The 17,367-nt window shown below is 33.2% G+C and overlaps 1 protein-coding gene across 11 annotated transcripts; it reads right to left on the reverse strand.

Annotated features, from left to right (window-relative positions):
* Positions 1–1,143: 1,143 nt before the first annotated feature.
* Positions 1,144–16,164, reverse strand: LOC141711337 (uncharacterized). 11 transcript variants are annotated; one of them, XM_074513725.1, is made up of 12 exons: positions 12,891–16,164; positions 11,350–11,438; positions 10,880–11,052; positions 10,657–10,743; positions 5,347–5,404; positions 5,006–5,067; positions 3,888–4,090; positions 3,724–3,792; positions 2,605–2,761; positions 2,374–2,507; positions 1,557–1,800; positions 1,144–1,472 (listed from the first exon to the last, which is right to left on the reverse strand). In XM_074513725.1, exon 1 carries the CDS (start codon positions 14,988–14,990, stop codon positions 14,040–14,042), a length of 951 nt encoding a protein of 316 aa, XP_074369826.1. In that variant the 5' UTR covers positions 14,991–16,164; the 3' UTR covers positions 1,144–1,472; positions 1,557–1,800; positions 2,374–2,507; positions 2,605–2,761; positions 3,724–3,792; positions 3,888–4,090; positions 5,006–5,067; positions 5,347–5,404; positions 10,657–10,743; positions 10,880–11,052; positions 11,350–11,438; positions 12,891–14,039. The 11 variants fall into 11 exon arrangements, 8 of the variants coding, with proteins under 8 accessions (XP_074369826.1, XP_074369829.1, XP_074369828.1 ...); XM_074513723.1 differs by having other exon boundaries at positions 1,147–1,472; positions 2,605–3,792; XM_074513728.1 differs by lacking the exons at positions 3,724–3,792; positions 3,888–4,090.
* Between the last annotated feature and the right edge of the window lie 1,203 nt (positions 16,165–17,367).

Here is a 17,367-nt window from a genome sequence, read left to right on the forward strand (position 1 = left end):
GAATTTTAAGATACTAGCTTGTACATTTATACCAGAGATTGAGGGGTGTTTTGAATTATTTGCTTGATAATATTATTACTTCATGCATTGTGATGTTTTTAGACAGTTTGATTTATATCGAAGTTTCGTGCCAAGTTGTAACTCATTTGAAATGGTGAACACTTGTGATCAGTGTTACAGATTTCGGAAATCGGAACTGTTCGGTTGATGTACCGATTTACGATTTATCGGACGATTTTTAAAAATTCGGATGATTTATCGACGATTTATCAGAAATCGGTCAAATCGGACAAATATTTTTGACCGATTTTTGAGCGATTTATCGGTGATTTTTGAAAAATCGGCCGATTTCTATAACAGAGCTTGTGATTAGATATTTGTTTGGTATTGATTTTTATTAATTTTTTGTTTATGATATTCAAAATTAACCATTTATTTTGTAGAGGTGGTGAAAGCTCTTCTTCGACATGATAACTCGTCTTTGAATTATTGCGATATATCTGTAAGTAATGAATATTTTCTTCAAGTCAATTGATCACTTCCAAATGTCTGGCACATCGATTCTGTACAATTATGATATGTTTGATATGTTTAAAGTTAAACATATACAAAGCAGACTGATATGTTTGATATGTTTAAAGTTAAAAGGAGCGTTTATACGATGGCTACAATCATGGTGCTTGCTTCTGGTTACCACTTGATTCCTGAAACTGAAAGAAACGGAAAGAAGTACATTGATTCTCTCGGAAGATGAGAACTGTTAGATGCAATAATAAATTATTATTATATTAATATTTAAACTGTTTCTCATGTATTCAGGGTTCGAAGCCCGTCAACAACTTATTATATTTAAACTTTTATATTCTTTATTTTAACAATTTTTACAGGTTCAGGGCTCGGGTCTTGTCAACAACATATTATATTATATTATTTATTTTCAGTCAAGTCTCAAATTATTATAATATATATATTGTTATAACTTATTCTATTCTTCAATTTATTTTTCAATTATTGAAAGTTATATTATAAAATATATTATTAAAAATTATAGAATATTAAAAGCAATCCGTGCATCGCACGGGTTATAGGCTAGTACAGGTAATTTACTAAACTGTTTACAAGTGTTTTTGTGCAGAAGGGGTATATTGCATATGATTTAAACATCAAATATAGACATTTCTATTTATATAAACATATTTTTAATTGTTTTGGTGTAGTCTGTTGAAATATTGTGGTCACCGCAAACAGAAGATGATATTTTAAAAATTAAAAATTGAAATCTTTAACACTTTAAAATATTAAAAATTGCATTTGAAACCCTGAACTGATCTTGTGAGTTGCGATACTAAAAGTAGAGCACGTCTAAGCTAAAGCCTGGCCTCTTCAAAGCATGGGTGTTGTATCATTCCAATCCCTGCTATACCATGAAGTGCAAGGTCCAAAACAATGGTAAACTGCAAACTGCAAGCATCCTGCATAATCAAACACAAAACCATGGTAAGTCTTCTTCTCCACTATCTACTAATACACATGAAACACCATCAATTGGCACTCACAAATTACAATTCGGAGGCAACACGTCTAAACCTGCACTAAATGAATACACACTTCCCATTTTTACCACTAAATGAATAACTTGAGCTGCCATCAAACCAATCCCAGAAGACTATCCACAATGCTTCCTCTAGCTCTAAATACATGGGTCCTGAGATAGAAAAATATCCACCTCCAGTCTCTACTCATACCACTGCCAATAGAACCAAACTCTAACAAGTGTTCAATCCGAGCATTCAATTTGGCCTACAAAATACACAACCATACAATTGAAATCCTTAAAGTGACCTAAATTTAAATAAAAATGAGATCCAGTTGCACTACAAATTTTCAGACTATTGGTTTCGGACTAAACAAGCTGAATAACCCGGAATTGTTTGGGATGATTTTGTGAATCTCCTGATGCAGAGGTTCCTATCAAGAAGCCAGGAAAGTTTGATTGGGAGACTTAACAAACTTACACAGACAGGGACGGTGAAGGCTTATATAGCTGAATTTGAATAATTGAGAGGTTATATGTTGACTAGACAAACGTTTCAAACAGATAGTCTCTCTGTATAGTTTCCTCAGATGGATTACAGCATCTCCAATAGACTCTTTATTTAGGGTCTTAAGTCCAAATATAATGAAGATGAGTGAAAATTCAACTCCAAGAGGCTCTAAATGGCTCTTCAAATCACTAAGTTCCATGCAAATTTTCATCTCCCACACACTTGTCAAAGGTCAAAAGTTGGCTACCACAATTTGTAGCAACATGAAGGTAACCTTGGCTGATATTTCTAGTAATATTTGTTTGCAGTAGGAAAATAAATAACTTACACTGGCAGGTTGACAGTAATGAGTTCTCTGCAGACTTTCATCTGATTCCCCTTAGTGGTTACGATGTCATTCTTGGTGTGCAGTGGTTGCAACAAGTGATCCGGCTGGCTTTCACTTCACCAGATGACCCTGAACTGGCAAGGCAGAAAGGTGATAATTAGACAGAAACAGACTAGTAACTCATAAATTAACGTAGCAATTGGAAATGACAAGCTGGGAACAGTAACTGACCAGGCATGTTTCCTAGTTCAGCTCACTGCAGTTGAAGACAAAAGAATATAAGCCTGCCTGCCTTGACACCAGAAATCCAGCAAATTATTGATGAGTTCCCTACAGTGGTCCAGCCACCAACAGAAAATCCACCAAACCATCCTTCCGATCATCTAAGCTGCAAGCCAACATCCTATATGCTAAGCTAACAAAAAGCAATTTTGCATATTGTAGTTCGACTATATTGTGTTCCGTTTTTGCATTACGTATGCCTGTAATCTATTGATGAAAAGGGCTTTCTGTATATCTATTGTTGTTACAATTATTCATATAGCTCTTATTATTTTAAGTTCTCATCTTATTTACCATATATGTTCTCAGATTGCTGTTATTACAAATATTCTTGTGCTCTGTGTTAGTGTAGTTTACAAATGCATACCCTTTGTCAACCAAGTTCTGCATAACTACCACCAAAATACCAAATGAAAATCTTTAAAATAACTACTGAACATAATATAAAATATCAAGAATTCACTTGGAATCAATCGGTAACTGTACAAAAACATAAGCTGATTCATTCTGATCTCCGCTGTATTTACAAGCTTCTTTCATTAACTTGCAAAGCTAGAGATTATTAGATTTTACTATGAAATTATATATTTTAGTGAAATGCATGAAGTTCCAAAACAAAATAGAAAATAACTGTCTCAGAATATCAAGCATAAGATGATACACCATCACAAGGTTTTTGGAAGTTTTTCCGTAAAAATTATGTATGGTATAAGCTACATATAAACACTTTTTAACATCATAAAATGAATGTGTGCAGCTAAACTCAGTACTGGCTTCGCAAAAAAAAGTACTGATGCAGACGTGCTTATATGACTGTACATGGTTTCTTGGTCCATTAAACAAAGTAGTATTAGCATTTAGCAAAAAGCAAAATGGAACGGGATGATATGACTTTGTTTGTGCTAAAGCATTACAGAGTTCCAAATCTGCAATATTTTGTTACTTAAATATGATGTCAACATTGTTTTGATAAGCATATTAAACGTTGCGATTATATTACGTGTACTTGTGTTAGAATTACGATCTTTTACCACACCGATATTGTTCATGAATTAAAAAAGGCTCAACTTGACCGTCATCATCTTCATCATCTCTATGTCTATTTATGATCTTCAAGTCCTTTCTATCACTGCATAGCTGGATAAAGAACCAATATTTACGAACAGTCAAAAGTTATTTAGAAACATTCTAGAATTAGAACTTATAGAACAAAGGGCATATAGGAACAATACAGATAAACACTGAGCTGTACTGAATTTGGAACGAAAGCAACTCGGTAACAGAGATCTCTGACTCCCAAGGCTCTAAAGCATTTGTGACACCTCCTCGCACTCCAGGAGCCTCTGTTTGAGAAGCTTACTGGAGTCTCTTAGCTCATTCCCTGGAGAGGCCAATACCACTATATCTGGTATCATGACTAAAGTGCTATGAGCCTCTGTAAGTGAAAAAGTAAAAAAAATGTCCAAAAATGATCCTTTGACAAGTAAATCACACCAGATTTCCTAACAAGAATATATTGCTCCTTCCAGGAAAAAGGGTAGACACAATCTAATATAGTAAACTTGTCTTTTTCTGTATTCCTTAAATGTTCTATTTCCAATGCTACATAATATAATAAGGTGGTGTTGCTAAATGCAGTACAAAATTTTAACGATATAACTAAAATGTAATAGATCTGAAAAAATGAAAACAATATCAAATACAGTTAGTTGTGCAAAAAATGAGTAAGGTTAGGATCATAAATCAAGCGACCTGCGTCAAGTAATTTTAAGAAATTGGTTGTTTACTTTTACAATCAAAGGTGTTTGACCGCTGTAAATTACGCAGGAAAAATCCTCAATCAGGCAGTAAACTTTTAAAACTGCAACTTATACTGATGGTGTAAGTTGTAATCTTGGCTAGTAAAACCACCTTGGCCGATTATACTCCAACTTCAGTGTTTGGTTTAAAGACCAAAGCAATCCTAAATTGTAGCTATCAAGACCACTTTATTCCAGTCACACACACAATATGCATCCCTTCCAACGAAACAAAGTATCCAACTGGATCTAGTATATTCCTTCCAAAAAAATGATAATATTAATAATTACAGATAATATTAATAATTAGCATAGAATATTAATAATTATTAAACCTGACACTACGACATCTGCTCAACTGCACAAAGAAACAAGAGCAAAAAAATATTGACACTAGTAAAAGCCTAAAGAGTGAAACTAATAGTTGCGCATAAAAAGGAGATAAATTATTATACTAATGGAGAGATGCATACATAATTCAAGTTAACTAGGATTGTGTATCATCTGTAGAGCATCCAGAAATAGAAAGTTCTCCGAGGCATAAAAATTACCTTTCCCTTCCTCGTCAAAATTAGCGTCCTTGTCAGTGAAAACATTAGCAGTAATAGACATTCTGAAAGTCAAGAATATCTAGTTTAGAACTTTGGATGATATCCTCTGTTAACCTACGGGAGGGGCGACAATCCCTGCCTCGCCACAGAACAGAGCACGCTTATGGCTACTAAAAATCATATGAAAATTTTGGTCTTTGGCTTGTGCTGATTAACGGTCAGATAACTCAATAGCAGAAGTCCATTTCTTTATTTTTCTTACTAAGAATCCCAAGCTTAAAAGTTTTTTCAAACATTACAGAATTTCAAACATAATTTCAACCAAAGAGCATCAGGCATACCTGTGACAATGCTTCCACTACAAACTTCACTTATGACTCTAGCACCTTGTGTGTACCGCTGAGTTTTTCAAGCCAAAGAAACATTAAAGTAGGGTTAAGTTAGTAACCATATACATTCATTGAAGTTGTATATGAATTTGTAAAAAGGTCAATGAAAAGTTATGCATGTGAAAATCAGCACCCTCGTTACTGAAATCACAATTTCAAAACGAAAAGAATTTTACTCACATGAACATAATGGTAGATATGAATTCTGTTAAAAAGAACAATCAACGTTAAAAGAGAGACCCTTCATCCTCCTACCAAAATGGTAAATATAAACGGTAAATGAAGTTATCAGCTTGTAATATAGAGCCAAATCGGTCCAACGGAACTCGTTACATTTAAATAAAATAAAATAAATTTTCATATTTTTTGAAAATATTACAAAATAATTCAATTTATTTTCCAGAATCCGGGCGGTGACCTCGATTTTCCGGTAAGCGAGCCATTACGGGTGCAAAATATCAACCAAACTCCATGTACTCTCGGTTATAGAAATCAGCCGATTTTTCAAAAATAGCCGATAAATCGGCCAAAAATAATTGACCGATTTGACCAATTTCCGATAAATCGCCGATAAATTATCCGATTTTTTAAAAATCATCCAATAAATCGCAAATCGGTACCTCAACCGAATAATTTCGATTTCCGAAATTTGTAACACTGCATGTACTATACAGAAACTGAAGCTAATAATAATAATATTGAGTAAAGTTCTATGGAGTCCACCTTTAATTGGAGTCCTCGGAGTCCAATTATGTTCTGCAAGTAAAATAAAGCTTAAAATATTGCAAAACATATTATTTTTCGACAAACATCACTATTCTATCAAAAATCTTGTAGATTGCATACATTTTACAAGCAGAACATTGCAAAAATATATATTCTACAAAACATGTTTAGTTTGCAGAACATAAATGTTCATGTTGCAGAACATATTGCAGAACATACATATTGTACCGTAAATATATGAGATTTGCATGATTTTGTTGAAGTTATGCTATTTGTGTAACATGTTTTGCAAAATAACACGTTTTACAATATATTTTATTTGCAGAACGTAGATGGACTCCGAGGACTCCGATAAAAAGGTGGACTCCATAGAACTCAACTCATAATAAAAAATCATGCCATAATATATATATTATTTATATATATATGTATTACATATTTAATTGAGTCAAATTAAAATCGAACTTAAACTTTTCGTGTCAATATTTACGAGCAGGTCAAATCAGGTCCAACACGGCCCACTTTGGAATATTAGGGTTTCAGGGGATATGGAATTTTATTCTATTTGTGCAGCAGCACAAAAAAATAGCGGAGATAGAAAACTTAAGAAACTTAAACTATAGCGCTCACAATCAAGCTTGGATTCGTGCTTTCAAAGTCGGGATTGCCTATGAAGATCAACCACATTCTAGGTGGTTCTAGAACTCGGTCGAATACTCGGGAAGTACTCGGACTCGAACCTATTTCCGATCTAATTTTGGTATACTCGGTCATAACTCAGTTTTTTATTTTGACTCGGGTCAAATTCGGGTAAAACTCAGATTATCCGGGAAGAAAAAATTTGAAAAAAAAGAATAATGTTCCTAAAAAAACTTGTAAGTGGGTATTAGTTTATAACAAATAAGTATAATTTTTAAGTATTTTTAATGTTAAAATGGTTGTAAAAGGCTAAATAAAATAAGAAAATAATAGTTAATTATATTGCATATCATTTATAAAATATTATAAGTTAAATTCATATTAAATTAAAAGTTACTGGTAATTTAAAATTTTGAGTTTTATATCGAATAATATTTATAAGATGTCTTGTGACTTCAACCCAACAGTAATACACATTCTAATAGTGCGTCTATAGTAATACCCTTTTCAACAATGCGTAAAACTTTCATTTAATAGTCATACCCACCGAAGAAATGCGTATCAGATAATACTCAGACTCTCAATGCGTATTAAGTCAGTATTAATGGCCAGTGTTTACGAGAAATGGTATTTCTGTCCCTTTCTTGTTAAAACCAGGTACTTTTGTCCTTCGCCCTTGTTTTTTTGGAGATGAAAAACTAGCGCTTTTGTGGAAGAACACAGATGCCGTAGAAATAAAAGGTAGTTGCAATCACTATATAGTCTTTGAAGTTGAATGTACTCAGGTGGGTAGATGGAGGTATACGGGATTTTATAGATGTCCAGAAAGAGGAAGACGACAAGAATCATGGAATTTGATCAAAAAAAGTATCATTTTTTTATTTTTTTTGTACTTGAGGTGTCATGACAATAGTTATGTTTATGTCTAATATGGTAGTACTAAGTTAAACAATAATTTCCGATAATGATAAACAAGTATTTAATGCTATATATAAATTTATTGTATAAGTGGGTCATCCGTCAGTATTTTTACGCTATACATTGAAACAAATGATTAAATGATGTACCTTTGACTTTATCTAATTGATTGTTGTTTATCTTATCGTCCAAGACATTCTCAATGGATAGCCTGACCAACGGATAAATGTTGTAACTTCAACGGATAATCATTTGTATATATCAATGGATGACTAACGATCGACAATGGATGATAACGAAACTTTTAACGGATAATCATTACATAGCAGTTGATCATATCCTGATCTTCGACTTAGCCAATTCTCAACATTTACCAATCATGTTATTTAGTTGTAAGAAGAAAAAAAACATTTTTTTATAAGGGGGGGATTTTTCGAATAAGAGAATACGAGGCCGGTCCAAGAATAATCAAATAAGAGAGAGAAAAAGCCCATATATTTAATACTAAATAATTTGGACGCAGATGTAACAACAGCAACCACACTAGGAGAGAGAAAACATATATGAAAATAATGGAAATGATGAGACTCGGTCGACTCGCTCTCAAGATGAATCTAGTCAACATTTCCTCAAAGAAACAGCTCACTAACCGTTTCTTTAACCCCTTGTCAATGTTAATTAACGATTCATTTTATTTTGAATTTATTATTTTTAAACTCATCCGTTTTCATTCCTATTATCTTTATGTGCGTTTTTATGATAATGATGATGATAACATGAGTCAATTACAGGCTAAAAAAGTCAAATGACAATTTCAAAAAAATCTAAAAAGTAAAGGCACTGACAAATTATTTTTGTTTATGGTAAAGCTTTTTTTTGGACCATTATGAAAGTTTATGAAAAATAAAATTATACAGGAAAGAAAAATACTTAATATCAGTTGTAATAAATGAAAACCACGATTCACGTGTGACATTAGTATTAAATATTACCGTTGCATGGATAACAATTCAAGGTTAAAATTGTAATCTCTCGTTACCGAAGCAAAATTTTACTGCATTTAGCCATCATGTTATTTAGTTGTAAGAAGAAAAAAACAATTTTTACAGGGGGAGGGGAATTCTTCGAATAAGAGAATACGAGCCCGGTCCAAGCCCAATCAAATAAGAGAGAGAGAGAGAGAGCGTAGGGGGGCCCATTATTTTATCCCTAAATAATTTGGACGCGGACGCAGATGCAGCAACAGCCGCCGCATTAGGGGATAGAAAATAGATCTGAAAATAATGAAAATGATGAGACTCGGTCGACTCGCTCTCAAGATGAATCTGCTAAACATTTTCTCAAAATACCAGCTCACCAACCGTTTCTTTAACCCCTTGTCAATTTCAATTAAAGGTTCCTTTCATTTTGACTTTATTATTTTTTAACTCGTTCATTTTCGTTCCAATTATCATTATGTGTGTTTTTATGACGATGATGATAACATGAGCCCATTACAGGTTACTAGAATAATATTAGTAGTTTATAACAATCAATGAAAAAGTATAGCAATCACTTTTTGGGCAGCTTGGCCCTTAGCTGCGCATTCTCTTTCTCAAGAATTGAGACTTTCTTTTTTAGGGTCCTGATGTAGGTTAGAGCTGATTAGAGGACAGAGTGCTTGGTGGTGGCGAGGAGGGAAGTGGCGATCATTAGAGCAAGGATGGCGTTGTTGAGTTGATCGTGGTGTTTCTTGGAAGCAGACTTGAGGGAATTATCAGGGGCTGGTCCTTGATAGAGGGTGGTAGAGGGGGTTGGTCCTTGACAGAGGGTGGTAGAGTGGGCTGGTCCTTGTTCTTGTCATCCTTCTCAGCAGCTGCGTTGATGTACTGTAGGTGTTGGTTTCTCACAAAAGCCACAAGCGCGGAGATAGCAAGAACAATATCATGGGCTCTTACGATAGCTAGAAGTAGGAAGAAAAATATAAGGACAAATATAATGAGAAAATTATATAATTCAGATAAAAGAAACATAGTAGAAAGTTAGATACAGTATGTTCATAAATCTACACGAGAATAGCTCATTTATGTATTATTCGGGGTTCGTATGTGACCCAGTTGGGGAAATTTTCAGTCTTAAGCTGAGGGTTGCAGACATAAACAAGTGATTTGTTCCTTAGGCAGATACTGTATGTTCATATATACATACATAAATACATACAAATATGCTTAAGGTAATATAAACAAATCACTTGTTTATGCCTGCAAGGAACGCTTTTACCTCCCTCAGCTTAAGGCTAAAAATTTCCCCAACTGGGTCACATACGAACCCCGAATAATACAGAAATTAAATATTCTCGTGCAGATTTATGAACGTACGGTATTCTAACTTTCTACTCCCTTTCTTTTATTCTGAATTATATAATTTCCTCATTATATTTACCCTCATATTTTTCTTCCTACTTCTAGCTATCGTAAGAGCCCATGTCATTATTCTTGCTATCTCCGCGCTTGTGGCTTTTGTGAGAAACCAACACCAACAGTACATCAATGCAGCTGCTGAGAAGGATGACAAGAACAAGGATCGGCCCACTCTACCACCCTGTGTCAAGGACAAGCCCTCTCTACCACCCTCTATCAAGGACCAACCCCTGACAATTCCCTCAAGTCTGCTTCCAAGAAACACCATGATCAACTCAACAACGCCATCCTTGCTCTAATGATCGCCACTTCCCTCCTCACCACCACCAAGCACTCCGTCCTCCAATCAGCTCTCACCTACATCAGGATCCTGGAAAAGAAAGTCTCAATTCTTGAGAAAGAGAAAGTGCATTCTAGTAAATATCTACTCAGATATGGTGTCCCCCCTCTTATGTTTTGTTGATAATAACGTTCTATAATTTTGACAAAGCAAAAGTCATGCTATGTTTTTCACCGTTTATAATAGACTATTATTATTACTATTTTAGTAAAGATCTATTCCAAAAGTTGGTCAGTTTACCTTTTCTCTGTATCTCAAGAGTTGTTTAATTATTCCAAATCTTCTTTCTTCTTCCTGCTTCATATATGTTGCAGCATTGTATCTGAGCTGAGGCAAGCAGGACCATATGAAAATACTAGAATAAGATTGTATGTTTTAGTCATAATATAATTATATCAAATTCCCCAGGAAATAGATGATATTAGGATTTCTGGTTTTTATATTGCAAACAGTAGTATTTTACCTGTGATCGTATACTCTCAGGTTTGTTGTGTAGTAGTTGGAAAGATGACCTTTCCCAAATCGGACCCGAGGTTATCTTTGTCACTGGTCATTAGTCACTCTGAAACATCTATCCCCAGTTTGATATGGTCTACCCCAATGAGGATAGTGTGGTCGTGGTTCGTTAAGCCACATCTGTTAGCAGTAAGAGTAATAATCAGAACGCAGTCTAACATAATTTTCATTCACAAACAAACTATATACATGTGTCTGTTATTTTTCCAGTTGATATTGATGAGCCATCGTCATAGTTTTGCAAGCTAGGCCAAGGATGGAATAATATATCAAATCCAACCAATTACATGATGCTCATGATGAAAGCTAGAAGACAACATACATACCCATTATACATGATGCTCATGATGAAAGTTAGAAGACAACATACATACCCATTATACATGATGCTCATGATGAGCGGGGAAGGATAAATACCTAAGTTATTCGCAATGATAGCTTTTTGTATCATGTTGGTCGCAGCATCCAATTTTCCCGAGCAACATTAATGTTACCATTAACTTTTCCTAAATAATTTATCAAAAAAAACATTTTCACCATGAATATTGTAAGTATTCATAAAGAAAATTATTGTAAGTATTCATAAATGAATTGCAAAACTGGATATTAATATTCTAACCATGAATATTAATAAACATTGAATAAAAACTCTTTTGATATATGTAGAGATATATTTTGGAGCGAAAAATATTTTTGATATAGCACGAGACCTCTAAAGAATATTTCTGATATATTCCTTATTCGAGTTTGTTGCCATCTTCCTGTTGCAACACAGATCTAAGAAATATCATATCTTGATATTTCTTTTTTGATCATATTGCCTTAGAGATATATTCCATAAAGATATAATTTTGATATTTTGCAGAAATGGAATATCTCTTTAACAATAATGATTTTGATAGTTTGACTTTTTGACTCTGATTTGGATCAATTAAATTCATGTCCTAATGAAGCAGATCTATGTATTCTTAATTTTATGTTTAATCGTATAAATACCAAAACAAATAATATATCGAAGATATCCTTTCAATCTTCCCCTTTTTGGTATTTGCCAAACAAATATAAAATTATCAGTGTGTGCTTCTCCTTGGTGAATGCATGAATTTTTAAAAGTATTTTTCACATAAAACATTGTAAACTCTTAGAAGGTTTTAAAATCCTTTCTTAAAATCTTGCAAAATGATTTGTTAGATTTATCATAAAAATGGAAGCACAGATAGATCCTTGCATATAAAAAAGATATCAATATTCTAAAATTTTGAAAAATGAGGGGTCTAACTTCTCTTCCCCTTTTGTTTGGGATATGCCAAAAAGAGTATTTATATAGAGTTTAAACAAATAGTTCATCTAATCTTTGAAGGCATAGTATTTAGTTTAGGAATTTATCAAGAGAAGAAATGTTTATGCTTGCATGGTTTATTTTTAGCATGTACATTACAGTTTGTACAGATTTCTTATATGCATGTAACTTAGACAGATTGTGTATAAAGCCAATTTTATTCTTTTTCAGTCTGCAAATTAACATGATTCATGAAAACACGGCCTTAGTGTTTTACAATCTATAATACATAATTTTTCAATCACAAGATACAAAAACTGTCACTAATACAATCTATGTTCATGTTACAAAATCTGAGATCTAATACATACTATTTTGTCAATTCGACTTTGCTGGCTATTGTCATATTACAATATCTAACACTAATACACTCTATTTTTATTCCAGATCTAAGTATCAGACTATACATTTTGGAAAGCTAATACATTCGAAGAACTCCACATTTCTAAACAACATATCGCAAATGCAATATATCTAATTCCAGAATAATGATACTCAATATCTTTTACACATTCAATTACCACAAAAGTTTCAGTTGGATTGGTTTGATACTGGAACTCAATACAACAATCTGATGTGTGTGTGTGAAGTAGAATTATCATAGGTTGAGAATTTATACCTGTCATACCTTAGCAGAGTGAGACTTGATGACTTTGATATAATGTTTCCATAAGCTAAGCTTGATCCGATTTGAGTTGTGCATGTGTGTGTTTGGCCTGCATCTTAGTTAGATAATACACACATATACCAGTTACCAAATTGCTTAACTCTCAAATGATCTGAAAGAGACAGGGGCAAGCATTTATAGAATGTTAATTTGACAGTCAATTTGATAGATAAGATTTAAATTACAGAGTAGTCTAAAAACCGTTTTTAGAAATAATCAACTTCACAGATTAGTTGGTGACATATACTTAGTTGTGATGTGTATTTCCAAAATAGGGATATAACTTAAAAGCAAATCAATGGAATCAAGATACAAATCATTTTATAAATTTTTAGGTACACCTCTTGTTCCTGCAATAGCTAATTAGGGAACATCATAAAACATGACACTAAGCCATAATGCATCAACAAAAGTAAACACAAATTCATATTTTAGTACCAGAAAACATAGAATTTTTATAGTCAGATTTGACTTTATTCCTGCATAGATTGGGTAGTGAATTTAAGAGCAAAAATTGTAGTACAAGTATGATAGAGTATGCAACACCAGAAGTAACAGAGTGCAGATTATATTAGATGGAACAAAAGTGTTCATATCAATCAGTGTGGTTCACTGATTAAATAGAACAAAGTTATGCACCTGTCTTAGAGATTACAAAGCATTAGGAGTGCATACACTCCATTAAGTTCAACCAAATTAAAACAGAGTTAAGGTTACAGTCATTAAACCAGAAATCCAAAAATTCAATTCAAATTACACCATCAGAAATACAACTATTCAGTCATAGATCAGCAAAAGGGGTGAAGAAGCAGCAACACAGCAAGGTACATAATCACTCAGTAGCAAGAACATCTACACAGATCATCCAATAACATTACCATCGACATCACATACATGGATTAAATCAGGCAGATTATCAATCAATTGACCTCTAGCTCTCACGCCTACTTCTTCTAACTCATGAATCATTGCAGTGTTTTCACTCAAAGGGACTTGATATGAATTGACAATTTCTTGGTCAGACATGCAACGTGTTCCTAGTGTAGATGCAGCTAGGTTTTCTAAATATGCAATCATATGTTTACAAGATGCAGTGATACCCTATAGTTCTCCTACCTTTTCCTTAAGCTCATCATTTTCAGTTTTTACTCTCTTAAATTCCATTTTTGGTTCATTAAACATGGCCTTGACAGACTCAAATTTAGAGAGAAAGACATCTTCCTCTCTGATGAACTGAGGAATGACAATAGGAGTGACCTCTTGAGGTTCACAGTGCATTAGGGGCACTTGTGGCCTAAAGTGGTCATTCGTGATTTGAGAATCAGCCAGATTTGCAAATATTTCTGGCATTGGAATGTTGCAGATTGCAAAGAGAGAAGAAATTAACATACCATATGTCATATAATCAACAAGATGAGCATTTATCATGTTCAAAAGAATGACATAGGAGATACTGAAATTGATTTTGTTATTAAAAAGCAGATGCATGATTTTCATATCAAAGAAGTCAAGATACTTGCTCTGATTAGGTTTAGGCATAACATTAGACCTAATAATGAGAGCAAGGTGTTGGAAAGTGCTAGTAAAATGTTTAAAATGGATACCACAGTTGACATCACAGAGACCATCAAGCATATCAGAATTACAAAATATACATACCATGAGTTCAAATTCAGACTTATTAAACACAAACAGAAAATATATATCCTCACATGGCAACTCACATAGATGAAGAGGTAAATGCAGTGCTCTATTTATGCTCTTGTTATCTACACAGATAACTTTTCTATTCACTGTAGTAGTGAAATTCAAGATGCCCTCTACCCCTTTAATTATGTTCATGTTGCAATAAAATCCCCCTATGAGATGAATGAAATATTGTTTTTTTAGATTGTACATTAAACCATCCCATTTAGCCCTTCTAATGATGAACTCCACTTCACCTTTAACATCCACACAAGTGCCAGGTTGGACATTTTTTATGAGTTCAAGAAACTTTTTGGAGTTTGATGGGTTAGATAGTTTTGGTGGTGGAGGTTTTGGTTTGTTCATTTTTGGGCTAGGGTTTGGTTCTTGTCTGAGATTGGCTTTCCTGGTATAGACTTTTGGTTGCAAAGATTTGGTTGGTCTAGGGTTAGGGGAATAAGGGTTCTGGAATTTTTAGCTTTGGTAGAAAGGAATGGTGTGATTTTTGTATCCCTTTCTGAGTTGTCTAGGTGGAAAATGTCTTTTGTGATAGTGTTTAGGATGTGAAGATTGAACAGTTTTGAAGGCTGATGTTTTGTGATGGTGAAACTGATTTTTCTCCATATCTTCAAGAAGATATGAATTTTCAATCAGTGGTCTGGGCTTGGGGTAATAGAGATTGACATTTGGGTTCATGTTGCAAGTGAAGTGGAGTAATGCAAGTGAACCGTGTTTGTGTGTGAATGCAACAAATGTAAACATAAGTATATATGCATGCACATAGCACATAATTCAATATCAGTTTGAAAAATAATTTCCTGTAAAATAACTTTTACTGTTCATGAACAGTGATTTTCATTAAATGCAGTTTGTAGAATTTTGATAAGCAGAGGAGTTGTTTACATGATTCCAAATTCTAGGTATAATTAAAATGCAACTAGAGTATGATGTTTGATAGCTGACATATGCAAAAAATGACAGATGTACTAGATAACACTGTTTTAGTACTGTTAGAAGTACAAAAAGTATACAGATTTGGGAGAATGTGTGACATAAAGGTGAAATGCAGCTCACTCTATATCATAGAACCTAGCAAGTGACAAACAATGCATTTAAGAATGTTCGGTGCTGAGAAAAGATTAGTGCAGACAGGTTGTCCCTTTTTCCAAAGAATTTAATTTTTGAAAACTTTTGAGTTTTAATAAAGAATGTTACATTCATTTCTTTGGGCAGCTTGTGTTAAATGAGATGCAACACATAGAATAATATGCACATTTAACACAGAACAATGCATCTATATTAATACACACTCAGTTTTATTTAGTGTAAACATCATTCAAGGTCAGACACTTCACAGAATAATCAGAATATAATTAACACCAGATATAACACATTAACTGTATTGAATTTAACTAAATTTTCACCTAGAATTCTAAGTGGCCATTAATCACAGCAGTGATCCAGATACAGGAATGCTCAAGGCTCCCCTGCCAGGTCTTTTTGTGAGGGCAGTGTGTGCTTGTGAGTCTTTAACTTTTAATTGACTTATGCTTTTTGTCAAAAAGCACATTATACCAAGTCAAACTCATAAACATAGTGTATAATATTAGAAGCATATATAGGTTCAAGTACATAGATAATTATACTTGCAAGATGCAGTTCAAATAATCAAGTAATGTTTTAGCAGTTGCTTAGATAATTAGAACAGTCTATATCAAAGTCATTTGATGAACTTAATCATACACAAATATATACCTACACACAGATTCAGCAAAGATATAAACAATCCAATAAAGCCTTATTTAAATACTTATTATAACTGAACTAATGTTATTTGTAAGGCAGTCTTAAAGCATTTATCAGATAGGCACGTATAAACAGCAGTCATAAGACACAAACAGATCTGTCATTAAAAGAAAAACACAATGTTCATGCCTATATCAGTTGATTCCTAGAAGTAAAGTGGATATTATTTACCAAGCAGCATATAAATCAAGAAATCAAGAAATTGATTTTAAACAAGACAATCCTGATAAGCCTAATCAATTCCAGTGATTTATCAATTTTATACCTTAAAATTATTTCAACTTTATCACACAACAGTTGCTTCATTGGATTTAAGCAGATGGACTTTTCATGTTAAATTGTACAGAGCACAGATATGTAATTTAAATTAAACTAAATCAACCACATTATCTTTTCACAATCATAATCAAGGAATCAGTTTATACATTTGATTTAGGTGGTGTTTACATTATATATTTTTCAAGCTTTTCTGTTTTACACAGTATACAGATAGCACATTCACCATGAAGATTAAGTCAAGCCTGTTAATTTCACATTAATACTTTTTAGACCATTACAGAAAATCCAAGTAAGTGACTGACTTAAACATTCCGTTGATTTCATGTATACTAACATATTTCAACTTATAAACTTAAGTAATTCAAGTTTTTAACAGATTAAATCATTAAGCGCATAACAGACAACAATCAGGCATGCATCAATTAACTATCAAGGCTCTGTTTTCACAACATACTTCACAAAAAGCATTCGATCAATTATTTTCTTAACAGAGAGATTTGTCAAATAATCAAATCAACATTTAATTTATACATCCAAACCAATCACTTTTACATAACTCGATTGTTCTTGATTAAATAAAAATATATTAACCTACAAATCAATAAGGTACACACAGCTTCAGACTTTAAATCAAACAGAGAAGTTCATATGAATCTCA

This window comes from Apium graveolens, chromosome 3 (genome assembly GCF_009905375.1).
Source record: "Apium graveolens cultivar Ventura chromosome 3, ASM990537v1, whole genome shotgun sequence".
NCBI classification, from domain to species: domain Eukaryota; kingdom Viridiplantae; phylum Streptophyta; class Magnoliopsida; order Apiales; family Apiaceae; genus Apium; species Apium graveolens.

Bases quoted from the DNA above. Each gene is read 5' to 3' on its own strand.
- LOC141711337 (XM_074513728.1), bottom strand. From the start codon at position 14,990: ATGAACAAACCAAAACCTCCACCACCAAAACTATCTAACCCATCAAAC.